General features: G+C 38.9%; 1 protein-coding gene across 3 annotated transcripts in view; it reads left to right on the top strand.

The window, feature by feature from the left end:
- The window catches only part of LOC135477524 (fibroblast growth factor receptor 4-like), a 49,386-nt gene extending 32,181 nt beyond the window's left edge, over nt 1–17,205 (top strand). For all 3 annotated transcript variants that reach the window (XM_064757662.1, XM_064757664.1, XM_064757663.1), the window contains exons 3-7: nt 804–979; nt 2,084–2,207; nt 6,138–6,313; nt 8,334–8,493; nt 10,963–17,205. In XM_064757662.1, coding sequence (XP_064613732.1) covers nt 804–979; nt 2,084–2,207; nt 6,138–6,313; nt 8,334–8,493; nt 10,963–11,591 — 1,265 coding nt within the window. In that variant the 3' untranslated portion in view covers nt 11,592–17,205. The remainder of the gene's footprint in view (nt 1–803; nt 980–2,083; nt 2,208–6,137; nt 6,314–8,333; nt 8,494–10,962) is intronic.
- The last annotated feature ends 359 nt before the right edge of the window (nt 17,206–17,564 follow it).

Raw genomic sequence — 17,564 nt, 5'->3', positions numbered from 1 at the left:
CCACTACTTATGCATGTATGTTGATGTTAAAACTATCTCTGTAATACTGTAGCTAAAGGAAAATCATGAGGATATAATATTGCCTGTGTTGACGTTAAGCCGTGAAGAAGCAAACAAAAAGTAACATGAACACAAGAAATCTCTGAGGTACAATTTTTAACCCAATGATGTGGATCCAGTTTCATCTACTGCCAGAAAAACAAGGAAGGTTTGTGCACTGCAGGAGCTCCACTGATTAACAGTAACTTTCTGAAAACGGAGGTGTGTGTTATATCTGACCAACTATAGATATGTGCATGTCATCCAAATATGGGCTATAGGGGTCCTCCCCGGCTCGTTTGCCTTACACATCATTTTAATCTCCGCCAATGGGGTTTCTGACCACTGAAGTTATAGACTTGCACTCATTTTCTTAGTTCTTGGTGAAGTTCTTTGGTGTAAAGTGGGGCCTTCATGGCCAAGATAGTTAGTGCAGTCCCCAGCCATAAGTGGGAAGATTTTCAGCAAGCTGCAGATGGTCGTGTGTTTGCTGCAAGCTCAGCCTGTGGTATAAGTGAAATATTCTTGAGTACAGCATAAAACACCAATCAAATAAATAAATTCTTACTCCACCTATCAAACTCTGTGCCATTCTAGAAATATTAAAGTCATGAGTATGAAGTTAAAACACCAGTGAAATAAAATGCATTTAAGCTGATGTTAGGGAGAATAATCTTTACAGATAGGTGGATAGATCGAGAAATAAGAAATGTGTGGAAATCAGTCCGTTGTAAATATGCATTGTACATGTTCATGTTTTTCAGATGACCCTGAACTGCCATCCTGGAAACCAAAGTCAAACCCTGCCAAGGGTGATGCTGTCTTTTCAAAGAAAGCTGGACAAAAGTTGCTGTTGAAATGCCCAGCTGATGGAAATCCCAAGCCCAAAGTGAGGTGGCTGAAGAATGGAGAGCCCATTCCAAAGTCTCCAACAGGACGAGTAAGTATGCAGTGAATATCAAGTAGCTTGAGGGGCTGCGGGAACTGAGGTGTTGTCCTTATGGCATCCAGTCTGCCCGAGACGAATCAGGTCTCGTATTTGATTGTAGCTCTTACTATTGCTATGTTTATTTATTGGCTCTTTACTCACTTGCTCTTGAATGAGCCACTCATCATTGGGTTACAAACTCTCAGTGACTGTTACTGTAATTTTTGTAGTACATTGCAGCACAGCATAAAAGATAAATTCAGGTAGGCTGAAATTCCTGCAGAGATACATACCGGTACAAAGTTTTGTTAGACCCGGATTTAGGTATCACTGCAAGCATAAGGATTTTATGTTCCAGTTGGTGTCTGCTCCCAAGTTAAAAAGTCACAGAACTGAAAGTCTGTTTCGCAGAACTGAAACTCTGTTACAAAACCATTTAAAGTCAGATTTGAGGTGTGAGCCATATGAAATTAATTTGTTAAACTTAAATCAGTATGCAATAGGCTATACTTTGTTCTCACGAAAGAGATTTTTCAGTAACTGCGAGTAGTGAGCCAGCCATGCTATGTGGACAAGATGGACAGGAAATAGCAGAAGGGTTGGACAAGAAGTAGATATTAGCCAGTCAAGATTTTTGGCAAAGAAAATGGTGCTTAATGTTAAATTGTTACATGAAAGTATATGCAATGGCTGTTGACCGGCTGCTTTGTACAGTTTGTGCAGGGGAGATAACTCAATGTGACAAAGTGTAAACTTTGTGGTTCTTTCCCTTTTTGTCAAAATAGAGGAATTTTATTGAAAAGGTTGAGGGATTAGAGTGGTTTTTAGTTTATTATAGTGGTGAAAAAACACAAAACAGTAAAATTTGATGAAATTGTTCAAATTGTTCCAACAGCAGAAATTGTGGGAAACCAATTGAATGTTTTCTGTTGTTTCCTGGCCCCAAAACACATGGAACTGAAAACCTTTTCCCCAGAAATTCTTAAATCCTCATGCCTGCACTGCCCGACTATGGAGAGATCTCCTGACTGAAATAATTATTAGGAGGACAGAATTTTTATTCACTGGCTACTCCCGTCATATAATAATCCTACATGTTGATGTTTTTATCTTCAGATTAAGGAGAAGAAGTTCAACCTGTTGGTGTCAGACCTGCAGGTGTCAGACTCAGGTAACTACACCTGTGAAGTCTACAACAAGGTGGGCGAGATTAAGTGGACTTACATCATACGCATTATGAGTAAGTATGAAACTCTTACAGTAGTTAATATGCTGAATAACTGAAAAATCCCTGCAGTGTGACTAAAACCAGAGGTCAGGACAAATTTACAGAAGTAGTTACAAGATCAGTTGTTACAAGTGTCTCTTTGCCAACTCCCCAGGACTCACTAATTGTTCTAATTAACACACAGTGTCATATATAACTAACTGGGGCAGCATGCATGTTTGATTCTGTAATGATCAGATAATAATTTGTTCTGGTAGAAAAAAAAGGTTGGTGTCTTTGATACCTGGACATAGAGAAAAGTAGTGTACATTATTGCATGTGCCACAGACCAAGAAATAAAGTCAGAACAAACATTTAATATATTGGAGACAACTATTGTTTGTCTTTATTTGAGGGTCAAGGAATATGATAGTGATGTCTGTCTGTTCATCCATCTGTACAGTGTTTGGTCTTCCAGAGCCTTGTCTGTCTCTTAATTTTTTATTACCTGGCATGCTATTGGAGAGCCTACTGATGGTAGTGGAACGGTTAAAAAGTTTCAAATTCTCTCGGAAACTCGAGGCTGAGGTGGTTAGCACACCAGCCCAGGGCAATAACCCAGGAGCCTCTCACCAATACGGCCACTGTGAGTTCAAGTCCAGCTCATGCTTGCTTCCTATCTGACCGTACGTGTGAAGGTTTTCCAGCAAGCTGCGGATTGTCGTTGTTTCCCCCCGGGATCTACCCGGTTTCCTCCCACCATAGTGCTGGCCACCGTCATATAAGTGAAATATTCTTGAGTACAGCGTTAAACACCAATCAAATAAATAAATAAATAAATCATATTCACCCATAACACTGCTGTTCAAGACGATAATGCAAGTGAATTCTGAATTAATTGATGTTGATTTCTGCATGTGAACTTATTTGTACTGGACGTCTACCAGGAAAAGGTCTGATCATACAGAGCCTATCAAAGACGGCTTGCACATGGTGTTGTATTTGAAACAGTACAACTGTTCTGTTAACGCCAAGTCTCCCTCGCGTTAAAAATTACCTTTTACCTGTGAGATGCATTGCAATCTTTTGATCCTGGTTAATCATGGATGATTTACTCCAGATTCAAACCCAACAAATTGTTTGCTGTCACACCTGTTTGCAGATCCCCTATTTATTCGCAGCAGTCACTATAATGTGTATTTGACTCCTGACGATTGTGTGCGATGCTTGTACATCAAGGCCGGAGAGATGTAAAATTAGAGAATTGTGTACAATAACCCACAAGGTTTTTAACCACAGCTGGTTCTTGGGCGTGCACAGAAACCCAACTTTAAGCACTCCGAACTCCGAACCTTGGGCTCATTAGCACTAACTTCAGATTCGTTATGATTCGCCAAGATTCCCAGCAACTTAACATACGATCAAAATTTACCAATGATTTTTTGACGGCAGGTCATCTTAGCTTGTCATATGTGTAGGTGTGGGCTTAGTCTGCTTGATGCCAGGTAATACAAGACAGAACAAGGGTTTTGTGCAGCCACATCCATGTTCATGTAGTTTCATTATACATTTGTCTGTGTTGTGCAAATATAATAGTCTTACCATGTGGAATCTTATGATGTAGTGGTAAAGACAGTTGAGAGGCAGATAACTGCATCTGTTAGTATGTTGGTACACATAATATTTTGTACTCTTGCTGATGATGTAGCAGAATTTTTAAACACTGCATAATCTTGATGGTTGGACAAAAAGTTCTGCCAGAATACAAGCATGGGTTTAATACATTGTAAATCATTCTTAGAGAAATTATGTAGTGTGACCACAGACAAGGAGGAAATAGTTCCAACAATATTATAGCAGTCAAATTTTGGAAACAATATGTGCTGGGTTTTTTTTGTCAAAATAATGCATGTGTTTTCATGTAATACTAAATGGGCAAGTGTGTATTGAGCAACATAAATTTCTTAATATTGTGTTATATGTATGTATATTTTCGTACATTAAACGATTACCATTTCGATTTTTTTTCTTTCCATCAATCTTCAGCAAAGGGTATGTACAGGTTTTGATAACCAAAACAAGTGGTATTAATTTGTAACAAACTTTACTTCTTTGTGTACAGTTTTTTTAAGTGATATAAACGGTTAACTCTATCAACTTTCTTTATTTCGCTCTGTGGCTTTGACATTGCATTACTGTGTATGGGAAATGTTATGTAGTGACACCTAATGTGACAGACAGTGGACTGATGTGATCAAATGTAAACAGATTGAAGACAATCACTGCTGACATAACTGCTACAAGTGAAGCAATATTTCATTTTGCACACATATTTTCTTTTCCTCATTTGTCGTCATATGACTGAAAAATTGTGAAGCACGATGTTAAACCCCAAGCACTCACTCACTCACTCACTCATTCTTTTTCTCATTCTTTTCCATTTTATTCTAATGTAATGTATTTAAGCTGTCTTTTTATTTTAGCTTGTTTTTTTTTTTGTGTTTATGTACTTTTTGCATTACTGTAACAATTTTGTTGTATGCTTGTGGATCTTTAAAATTCAGTGGAGTGCTGTGGTTCACTCTTAAAGGGGTCCTATCCCTAGCTAATACTTCTCACTGACACAGGAGTGAAAGCACTGTTTAATCTTACCTTTACACTAGTCAAATTCTAACGTAAAACAGGAAAGAAAGCCTGGAGATTTCTTGTTTTAATATTAAGCTGTGTCGTTGTAACAGTTGAGCTCAGACACCATATTTCCCAACAAGAAAGTGAGAACACCGGAAACTATAACAGTCTAATTACCCCCTTTTAGTTGAGGTTGTGGCAATGGAGACGTGAGATACAACATTACGGCAACTGAGTGATGTCTCTTTGTGATGCGATTTCATTACTATGATATTATAGGATGAATTTGCCAATGTTAACATTAGATGGTATATAGAATGTAGAAATGTTATTAAACAGCATTATATTAACATACAGAAAGATGTTCCTGAGTGGGTTTTGGTGTCAAACATTGCTAAAATAATAATATTCTGCTATTAGGTTTGTCTAAACATAAATAATGCTAAATGTTAAAAAGGTAGTAAAATAGACCTACGGTTGCCATAAAGGGGTGCCATTAAGTTACATATTTGTTAAAATGTATAAGGGAAGACAAGCTTAACTATTTCAAATTTAACAGTATGCAAATAAACCTAAAAAGTCTAAAAGTCTAAAAGAGGTGAAATGAACACCTGCAGAACAGTGTAGGGTTTCATGAATATCAAGATTAAAGTGAATTTTGTAGGTAAATAAGTAAGATGAAGAAAAGTAAAGTTACTCTGACTTCTGTTGGTGTAAGGGTTTTTTCTCTCTTTTTTTTTTTTTCATCCAACATATTTGCCAAAAGAAAAAAAGCCTTAAAATATTCATTTGGGTCTGTCCATCTGTTCGTCTGGAGCTCTTTGGTTTGTATGCAAGAACTCTAAATGGTGTCTGATTTTCATAAAATCTGGTGTGCAGGTAGACATTTGTGGAACATCTGATCAAGTTTGAAACTTACCTTGATCTGTTGCACAAATTTTGCAGATTTAACAATTGTTAATTGATTCTCATTAATCGTAGGTTGCCATGCACATTTGACAAGATTTTGTATGCCGATTCTTTTTGTGACCTTCATGTTCTGAAAAACCAGGTTGATCCATGCATAAGCTGTGCATATTTAACCTGGAATATAAAATCTGTGAATTATCTTACTATAGTGTTTTTTTTATTTTTTATATTCAATAAATTTCAAAACTTTGAAAGGGTTCCCAGGCTGTTTATTTTTCACTCACTAAAATCAAATGATACACAAAACTCATAAATCTGGTTCAAGCTGTTCTACCTCGCATACAGTATGTTCACGAGATATGAATTTTAATTCTGTCTATTTTTACTATGTTGATTCATTTGCATCCAAACTTTGTATGATTTCAGAGGTGATCTGGCCACTGGAAGTTGTGGGGCCAGAAAACAAGACTGTGTATGAAGGAGAGGATGTAAATTTCCGGTGTCGCGTGATGAATGATCCTGAGGCTCAGATACAATGGCTAAGACGTACACTGGGCCAAGGGAAAGCCAACACAACCAAACTAGAGTCAGAAAAACAAATGGTGAGTAAAGACTGCTCTGGGCCAAGGGAAAGCCAACACAACCAAACTAGAGTCAGAAAAACAAATGGTGAGTAAAGACTGCTCTGGGCCCAGGGAAAGCCAACACAACCAAACTAGAGTCAGAAAAACAAATGGTGAGTAAAGATTGCTCTGGGCCAAGGGAAAGCCAACACAACCAAACTAGAGTCAGAAAAACAAATGGTGAGTAAAGACTGCTCTGGGCCAAGGGAAAGCCAACACAACCAAACTAGAGTCAGAAAAACAAATGGTGAGTAAAGACTGCTCTGGGCCCAGGGAAAGCCAACACAACCAAACTAGAGTCAGAAAAACAAATGGTGAGTAAAGACTGCTCTGGGCCCAGGGAAGGCTAACACTACCTACTAGAGTCAGCAAAACAAATGGTGAGTAAAGACTGCTCTGGGCCCAGGGAAAGCCAACACAACCAAACTAGAGTCAAAAAAACAAATGGTGAGTAAAGACTGCTCTGGGCCCAGGGAAAGCCAATACAACCAAACTAGAGTCAGAAAAACAAATGGTGAGTAAAGACTGCTCTGGGCCCAGGGAAAGCCAACACAACCAAACTAGAGTCAGAAAAAACAAATGGTGAGTAAAGACTGCTCTGGTCCCAGGGAAAGCCAACACAACCAAACTAGAGTCAGAAAAACAGATGGTGAGTAAAGACTGCTCTGGGCCCAGGGAAAGCCAACACAACCAAACTAGAGTCAAAAAAACAAATGGTGAGTAAAGACTGCTCTGGGCCAAGGGAAAGCCAACACAACCAAACTAGAGTCAGAAAAACAAATGGTGAGTAAAGACTGCTCTGGGCCCAGGGAAAGCCAACACAACCAAACTAGAGTCAGAAAAACAAATGGTGAGTAAAGACTGCTCTGGGCCCAGGGAAAGCCAACACAACCAAACTAGAGTCAGAAAAACAAATGGTGAGTAAAGACTGCTCTGGGCCCAGGGAAGGCTAACACTACCTACTAGAGTCAGAAAAACAGGTGGTGAGTAGAGAATGGCAAGCATGAGGATTTCAGAATTGTTGGGAAACATTTTTTGGGCCTGGGAAACGGTGGGAAACAATTTCTGCCATGGGAACCGATTTACCTGTAATAATTTCAGTATTAATAGCATTTCATCAAATAAATGTTTGGTGTTTCTTGCAGACCAAATTATCATTTACTTAAATAAAAATTACCATAACCCCCCCAACATTTTTGTTTAAAACCGTCACTGAATGTATATCTCTACCCAAAGAGTACAGTGCAGCATGTGATAAATACAACTACCAGAAGAGCCTTTCACTCAAACAAATCTTAGAATCCAAATTTCACATGAATCACAACTTGGTCAAAGACCTTGATTCTTTTGGTCGTACTTTTAATTCATCGGCTGTGCTACTTCCTGTCCATTGTGGCACATAGCAGTGCAGGCTCGCTGTACACAGAGAGATTGAAAAAGGTCCATTTTTAATGAGACCGCTTGTAGCAACAAAGTACGAGCGCCTAGTGACACCATTTGAAAGCTCACATCTTAAGTCTCATGAGTAGCCAAGCCTTTTCTTGTGGGACTTTCGGTTCCGTGAATTTTTAACCTGGGAACAGACACAAAACGGAACGATTCTTTCCGTGAAATCGTCATGCCTGGTATGGCCTGGGCCAAGGGAAGGCCACCATAGCCGAACTAGAGTCAGAAAAACTGATGGGGACCAGAGAGACCTTGAGATTCACAAGGATAAAAGGGAAGAGCTGGCAGCGATTTTCGAATGAAAATGATTTATGTTATATACACTATCCAGCTTAAGTTATTGTAACTTTTGGTCAAAAGGTATTGTCTAATGACGATTTATTGATTAAGTTTAGTAGCATTATGTCTAAAGCAAATTCATTGAAACTTCATAGAAGATGTATTCAGGGATGCGTCCCTCAAAACATCAGAGGTCGATCTTGCAAATGACCTTTGACGCATTAAAACATGATTGACAGAGGTAATTCAGCCTGTATGCTTTTTCTGTTAACAGTTCATTCCGACAGGAGAAGACCCAGAGCTGTTAGTCCTGAAGAACGTCTCGCTGGGGGATTCTGGTCTTTACAAATGTCTGGTGGGGAATTTCAACGGCCTGAAATACTCTGATGCCTGGTTAAATGTGTTACCCAGGAACAAGTCCACACCCACCACAGGTATTATTAGTGTCTCGCACACATTATGGTGTTGTAACAATAATAAAATGCACTACCTGTTGTAATGATGGGCTACGTATTGTTATGGTCATGGTGTCTCCTGTATGGTGGTTACCGGCCCCACCAGCACAGTTGGTCGAGTGTCCACTTTGGGAGCGGTAGATCCAGGGTCAGTCCTGGGTCGAGCCACACCTAGGACTTTAAAAGAAGAAGTTTCAGCTTCCTCGCTTGGCATTCAACATGAAGGGGATAGTGCAACGACTGGTTGACCCGTATCAGTATAATGGCTTGGGCGGGGCGGCTTATTTGCCTTCGGTAAGGCTTTTCAGTGAAGCGGCACTAGATAAAAGATAGGTGAAAATCTGTCATGCACTCTAGCTGTTTATAATCTTAATGATATGTCCACGGAAGGGTAATGATAATGTGTGCCCTCTGGATGGTGATGATAACTGTGTGGCCTGTTGTGCCTTCTGTATGGTATACTGTGAAGGACTTAATCTTCATGTGGAACTAATTTTCACAGATTTCGTGGCCAATAATTTACCACGAAAAATAATTCCACCAAAAAAAATATCCAATATTGAATCATATACTACAGGTAGTAGTAATAATGAAGTGAAATCTTTGCCAGGGACGAGAGTTGCGCTAAGAAAGCCTGACGGGCCAGCTTAATGTTTTAACAGCAGGGAAGGGAAATTATGGTTGGAATACATACAAACTCTGGTGCTAAGGCTTGGTGGGTATAAAACAAAGTGGAGATTTATTCATCTTCAGTTTGATCAATCTTCGTTATGCCTGCAAAGTGAAAGAATAGTAGATACCAGCATGTGCTGGCTTCTAATAAATGTCGCTCTGATACACACTATGCCATTGGCTGTGTCTCTCCTATGGTCCAGTGAGTGAGCCTCTAACACACTGTGAAGTGTGTACAACAACGCGATGGTCATTTGACAGCTACGGCAAAGTTTGAGGTTTCTGGCCTGCTACAGAGGACTATTAAAACTGAAAACAACTGAAATTACAGTGTTTCTTGATAAAGAATGATAACGGTAAATACATATGTTTTGTGTTGAACTGCTTAAAAGGTGACAGGTCACTTTGCCAGGTGTTTTAAAGTGCTTATCAATGATTCGAAAAGAAGTGACACGTGTATGAGTACTGCTCACGGTAGGTGCGAAAGTAATCTTTTTGATTAGTGATAATACAGCTCACATTGTCTCTGATCCAGAGATTAGCGACGTTGCAGGAAACAAAGGAGGATTAAAGCCACCCATGATGATACCTGTTTGACAAGCTTGAATAATTTCAGCCATATTATATCTTTGAAAATTTTAAGATTTTAAGATCTGTTTTTCAGTATATTCTTAAATATGCAAAAATTACTTCCTGCGAACATATTTTTATAGAAAACCCACGAAAATAATTTCCGGCAAATAATAAGTACTTTACAGTAAATGATTATGATAAAGAATACACAGAGAATGGTAATGAATATAGTGTGCCCTCTTTGTGGTAAAGTCTGTGGTACAGTACAAGTGTACACTCAGTGTGGTAAAGTCTGTGGTACAGTACAAGTGTACACTCAGTGTGGTAAAGACTGTGGTACAGTACAAGTGTACACTCAGTGTGGTAAAGACTGGTGCAGTATAAGTATACATTCATTGTGGTAAAGACTGTGGTATAGTACAAGTTTACAGTCAGTCTGGTAAAGACTGTGGTACAGTACAAGTATACACTCAGTGTGGTAAAGACTGTGGTACAGTACAAGTATACAGTCAGTCTGGTAAAGACTGTGGTACAGTACAAGTATACACTCAGTGTTGTAAAGACTGTGGTACAGTACAAGTATACACTCAGTGTGGTGAAGACTGTGGTACAGTACAAGTATAAACTCAGTGTGGTAGAGACTAAGGCGTGCACTCCATGAACTTCTACATGTACATGTGTTATCGTTGACCTTGAACTTTAAAATTCTTCATACATGAAAATGACGTCTCTGCTGTCTCGGAGTTTGTTACGTGATTTTAGTGTATGTATAGTTGTACAGGATTCAGTGACTGAAATGAATGGCAAATATGGTCTGCAAACAGAAATCATGTCTGTAACAAAATGGGTTGATGACTTGCCAGATGGTACTGAAAGGACAGTGCTTATGTTGGGATCCACTTGGTTTACAAACAGGAAGACATGTTTTCTAATGAAGTGTTTGTACATTCCCCTGCTCTTACAGTTTGGGGCCATGGTGCTCAGTGTGATGTTTACTGAAAACCACTTTTCTTCCACCAGTATAAAGTCTGTTCCTCAGGCGTTTGATATTTAGTCAGTAAAATCTTAGTGGTTTACACCAGGCACTTTGGTCTTATCCTCTAATAAAATTGACAATTTTCATATCAGGGAAAGATTCTTCAGCATGTTGCTATCTGGGAGTAAATTTAAGATTCTGAAAAAATTCATGTGTTTACATTTCAGAAAAAACAAAAAGAAAGAAGGAAAAACAAACAATTCCTACATTTGCTCCTGTACAAACCACGACAACCATGATGAGGATAGTTCCGGTGACCTATACTGTATATACAACACAAGAAACGCACAAAAAGCGACCGGATAAAAACCGAAAGCTTACAACAGTTACAGATGCCCCCAGACAGAGAAGACCCAAACTAACCTCGAAGCCTAACCAAGATAATGGCCGGGGCAGGGGCTCCAAAAGGAAACCTATCTCGCCTCTCTACACACCACTTATGACCATGACTCCGAAAACTCGATCCCCTAAACGTAAGGATATGATGAAGAACAAGAAAGAAAAGACAACTGTTTTGGAGCATGACCCAAGGGAGAAAACTGAGACAACTGACAAGCCCAATGTATACAACATGCCGACGATGGCAGAGGAGAAGCCAACTAACGAGGATGGTGCAGACAAAGCTGTTGCAGACAGCAGTGCTGGCTCACCAGGAAGTATTAACTTGTGGACGGTGTATATTATTGTGGGTGCAGTGGCTGGCGGCATTCTTTTGATAGGTCTGGTGACTTTGATTGTGGCAGTAGCCTGTGCCAGGAGAGAGGATGGGCCTCTCAACAAGTCAACTACTGTCTGACTATGAAGGTAGTGAGTTGTCTCCCCTGGATCACCAAGGTCCTCTTGCATAAAGGAATATATGTGTGTATATAAAAAAAAATAGGTGATTTGTTTGAATAAATGCTTGAAAAAATGTTTCATCACAGTGGTGTGATGGTGTCCAAATGGTGCTCGTGATTTCACATAAGGTGCCAAAAAATAAATGAATAAAAAATTTTAAAAATGAATAATCGAATAATTCAACAACAGTTGAAGAAAGAAGGAGTGCAAGGAGTGCTCTACTGTGATTGAGTAACCACTTCATCATGCACTGTGCATGTGGAAAATGACAATGGCTAACAGAAAAGAGACTCTTTGAAGACAAAATAACATGGCTAACACAAAGACATTTTGTATTTTTGTGTGGTCAGATCTCTTTGGAACTCACACTAAATTCTCACATACTTCGGTGTAGTACAGGAAGAGGAAAAAAACTCTCTCAGGTGAAAGGACTTCTGCATCCTTGTGTGTATAGTATACACAAATGTGTATATGTGTACCTGTGTGTACATGTGAAATGTGAGAACTGCATGTATCCAAAATCATAAGGACTACTGAATTTTGCTGCTTGTTAAATGTGACGTCAGTACATCATGTGTACCATCATGAAGCCTTCAACTCTAATGTTACATAATGGCTTTAGGGTGTGTACCACAGCCACATAAAGTCTTTAACACCCAATGGTGTTATCTCTGATTACATGTTTATTTTGGTATGTGTACCATTGCATCATGAAGTCTTCAACACCCATGCTGAAATGGTGTACGGTCTGATCACATGATGGCTTTAGTATGTGTACCAAGGCATCATGAAAGCACCCATGCTGAAATGGTGTTATATCTGATTACATGGTTATTTTGGTATGTGTACCATTGCATCATGAAGTCTTCGACAGCCATGCTGAAATGGTGTACGGTCTGATCACATGATGGCTTTAATATGTGTACCAAGGCATCATGAAAGCACCCATGCTGAAATGGTGTTAGATCGGATTACATGGTTACTTTGGTATGTGTACCATTGCATCATGAAGTCTTCAACACCCATGCTGAAATGGTGTTAGGTCTGATCACATGATGGCTTTAGTATGTGTACCACAGCACTATGAAGCTTTCAACACCGATGCTGAAATGGTGAATTTAGCGTGTACACCTATGAAGTCTTCAACAAGCACATGTATGATGGTAGGTTGTTAAGTTTGGTTAAATGGTGACTGTGTCATAGGTGTGGGAACATCTGACAGAATCATGCCATTATAAGAAACCTGTATCTGTGGGTACATTGACATGTAAAGTGGAATGCACCTAGGATTAGATGTTGACAATGGTGTATGCACTCACAGGTATCACTGAGATCTGTCAAAATGTGGATGATGTTTTTAACATAATCTCAGGCATAAGATTGAAATGGTAGTTGCCATGCAGATACATATGTACTGAGGATACACCAGAGGAGCAGAAATTATGACAAATAGCACAGTTTCGTACAGTTGTCCTTATGAATGAGGTGGTGACTTTAGTACATTTGAATCTGTGACAGGAGCACCTATGATGTAGGTGTTGTGGAGACAGCTAAAATTGGCGGCTTTTAAATGGTCTTCTTAATGCCTTTGAAATCGTTACTTCAGGGAAGGAACAGAATTATAGGTGTCAGGCTGGGGTAGAGAACTTTTGATAACTGTATTGCGTTGGGTTTCACAGCTCAGTGTGTCCTACTAGCAACACAAGAAGAACAAGGGAAGAAGACTGAAGATCTCTATTCACGCCTGTCTTTGTTGACAAATACTACAGACATTATAAAGATTGATCTATGTACATGTACGATTATGCATGTAGAAGGCTTGAATTCATCACTAAATGTTGACAAGCTGTGCCATATACATGGAAGTCATTATACACAGGTGTGTGTGTGTATCTGTGTATATCTTCATGTGAACAAATGTCTCTTGTACATCATCAAATGTGCAAACTGCTCTGCTGTTGTATTTCAAGTAGTTTATAATTTTCACACGTGCATGTAGATTTGTGGGATATGATGGTTGGATTTGTGGACAATGATTACATGTAAGTGAATATGTAAATGTGTTAAGATAGTTTTTTTGTTGTTGTGACTTAGATGCTGCAGGTTTAGGATGACTGGTCCGTCAAAACACAAATGTATCAGGTGTTTTATTTGCTCTGAAAATCAAAACGATTCATTCTCAGGCTAGTAATGCACATGCATGTTTATGTAAGTTTGATGTTCCAAAGTTACATGCAGATGTAAATGATACCAAGCCATGTTTTATTTTATTACGAATTCAGACGTGGGTTTGAAATGATTTGTTTTCTCTTAAACTGAAGGCTCATCCTTTCAAGGATACAGAATCAATTTGCCGTAATCTTCCTCAGAGAAATTAAGTTTCTTGGTTTTATGGGGGAGACTACATACTATGCTAAAAAGAGTGGAAGTGAACGTAAAGAAAATAGATCAACAAAAAGAAGCAGGTGGCAGCCCAGAATGAAAAAGAAAATCGTGTTTTATTCAAAGGGAAATAATCCAAGCCTGAAGTATTAATGCATGTAAAATTAGTAAAACCATTTTAGCTACATTTTGTATTGTTACTCCTGTAATATGCTTTCAGTCGGTCACTTCATCAGTCATCCAGTCAAGCCGTCCAGTTCGTTAGCTGTGTTCACAACAAACTTTATTATACCACATGCCCTGCGCATCACTGTAATCTTCGGAATGGGTTGTATGGGTAGTACTCTAGATTGAAGGCGTGTACAACGCCCTTAGTATCTTGGAAATCGGAGGGGGAATCTACAGAGCTGTTTACACTGAGATGCAAAGTCAGTGCTGTGCAGTAAATGCAGTAATATTGTTTGCTGCAAAAAAAGACCAAGTGATGCCCTTTACAGACAAACTGGAGATATTAAAGGAGATACATGTGGACATAGCCTGATGAGGGGCTTTCCTCACCTGTAAGGTTCGATACCAAATCTTGCTAGATCAGCTGCCGCCTAAAGTCAGGGAATTTGTTAGGTAACGAACTTTTTAAACGGCTTTTTGTCCCATCAGTCACCGCACGAAATGGTGTCACTGTGACACCATCTACAATCAGGAACTCCTCTGATTGCAGAACAGTTAACCTTGGTGTATTATGAGGGCTATGCGTAATGTATTTGAAGTGCTCTCGTATCACTGACCGTCTCAAGGATATACACCGAAAGCAAAAGCATCTAGGCCTATTTTGTCTAGGAAATCATCTTCTGTATATGACATAAACTTACAGCAGCTATGTAGATCTTCGTTCTTTGTACTCAAGATGTTGTCTTAAATGTACACAATAATTAATTATGGGACTCTCAGTGTTGTTTTTTTTATATGCAAGGTGAGGAAGAATTATGTGTTTCGAGAATGTGGCCAGTATGATGATTGAAGTACATCTAGTAAGGGTTGAATCTTGTATTTTATGTGTAATATTTTATGTAATTTGGGTGAAATGTGGGATAATTTGAGACAATAACCTGCAGGTATTTAAAATTGTTGTGTGTTGATCATCTTGTCGCATTAACTTCTATTTTTATTAGTCTCTGACTAGCCGTATACAATTACCGTTCATCTTATAAGCATTTTCTCAATATTTTTTGTCTCCGGAAAGGAATTTGCTTTTGATTTTCTGGTGGTTAATTTTTCCTTGGCAACCGTTTATAGTGGCACAAGTGGCTGTATTCTGAAGAATTCTGGTGGATGTTGTGGTTCACGGCTTTATTAAGCCTGGTTCTCATAGAATCGGCGGTATGAGAACATGGTCACCGGCGGCAGTTTATAGCCAGAGGTCCACCGCCGGTCGGCACCCTTGATGTTCTAAGGTGTTCAACTTTTCCGGTCATCGCCAGTAGACAACGTCATGAGAACACTCCAGAGTCCCGCTGGATTCAACGGTGGGCCACCGGCGTTCATCCGCCAGGTTTATGAGAGCCGGGCTATAACTATTGAAAGTTGAGTTGCCAATTCATTTCCTCTCCCCATTGGCAGAAAGTCGGCAGATTAAGAAATCCTTTAGTTTCAACTTTCCGTTCCTCGGGTGAAGCCTTATTATCTTACAGTCCCAGAACCATACAGTATTAGTCACAGAATTGAGGTATAGAATATATCTACCTCCGTGGTTACAAAACAGTTGTGAAGTATTGCATTGGTTTCATTTTAACATGATCAAAGAGTGCTACAGTCAAACGGTATTGTGCAAAGCGTTTAATCTTTTCGTTCCCTTTTTTCTCCCCCCCCCCCCCCTTCCCTCGCCCTCTTAAAGCATATTGGATAAGGCAGCAGTTCATGGTTTAATGTATTTTAGCTGAAAGGAAACGATTTGTGCCAAATATTTCTAGTGAGATCATTTTCAACGTATACTCCCTCGAATTGCAATGGTATCTTCCTTATGTGTTATGTCATTGCGTACATTATGCAATGGTTAATCTACTTTTTAAGGCATAATTTAAACTACACATTTTTGTATGAGTACATTTTCACATCATTCTGCGATTGTTTATAAGTTTTGGTTCTTATTTTTTAATTATTTGTTTTTAGTAAGTATGTTCCAATGCAGCTTATAGCTCAATTGATTGATTTTTTGAAAACATTTTATTTGAATGTTCACTTTATAAAATGAATTCCATGTTCTTTTACTTGATGATTGTCAGGTCACTGAAATTGGTCCAAAATTTTAGTCAGTTTTGAGAACCATACCAAAGTGTGATGACCCCAAAGGATATGTTGTGAGTGTCCTATAAAATGTGCGTTGATGCAAATTGACATTGGACTGTAATGTATTCTCGTTTTTGTGTGTTACAAATGAGAAACATTAACCGCCAAAATGAAGTCGGTCCAAGCGGTGAACTATTCGTTCTTATATGTAGATGTGCTCGTAAAGCACAGTTTACAAGCACTAGGGTGTAACAGCAAAGAATGGTGTGTTTTACACACAGCTTGGAACCGAGTTGTTCAGGCAGGAAATGTTCATCCATTGATGTTGGACTCTAGTATGTGAACTTCTGCAAAGTACGCGCTACACAAAGACTCTAAACTCGAACGTATGCTTATTTAGACTTGATGTTACCAAATGATGTTGGATTCAAACTTTGGTTTGTTTTGACATGATGTTACAAAACGGTGTTGGACTGTGGCTTCGGCGCATTTTGAAACGTTAAGAAATTACCTTCAAGACATCCATCACCTCAAACCAGACGTGTGATTCAGCATGATTGCTGGAAGTTTTAAGTTAGGAGAATGCACACTGTGCGCTATATGTCAACGTACAATTCTTTATACCAATCTTCAAAACAGAAGTTTGTTCTGCATTAGAACGGCGCCGGGAAAACCAGTGTGAGTATAAAGATGTGGAAAAGAGAAGAATCTGTGATTGTTAACAGAGCGAAAACACTGCGTAAAAAAAGAACAGAACTCGTGTTTTTTTTTTATTTGATTACAATTATTTTGGGGGTTAAACTCAATGGAATATTTGTTTCCCCATGTGTTTAATATCTTCAGTTTCTCATGCCCATTCAGTTGTAGAGATGTTTACACGTAATAATAAACCTTTGTTAAAACAAGAAAGTAAAGGGTGTTTGAAGTTGTCCCTTGTGTGTTCTGTTGAATATTTTGGTGTTCAGCTGTCAAGAAACTATAAAAATCAAATGCAGCTTTTATGATACGTCAAAATGTTTCCTCCACTTAAATCTGACCATTGCCTTGGTTGAAAAAAAAAATTCAGTTCGGCGTCAAACATCAATCAAATACATGTTTAAAAATACGGTAGATGGTACTGGTTACAGGGCTTCGAGAAACGATTTGGCGTTAATCCACATCAAATTTGAATTCGAACTGGCGACCCCATTGTCTAAGGGCTGTATATACTCTTACGAGAAAGCACATGAAATGGTACTGAAGATACATATATATCTTGTGACAGGGA

This window comes from Liolophura sinensis, chromosome 11, assembly GCF_032854445.1.
Source record: "Liolophura sinensis isolate JHLJ2023 chromosome 11, CUHK_Ljap_v2, whole genome shotgun sequence".
In the NCBI taxonomy this organism is placed as follows: domain Eukaryota; kingdom Metazoa; phylum Mollusca; class Polyplacophora; order Chitonida; family Chitonidae; genus Liolophura; species Liolophura sinensis.
Note: the sequence above shows the minus strand (reverse complement) of the source record. Positions and strands in the feature narration are given on the sequence as shown.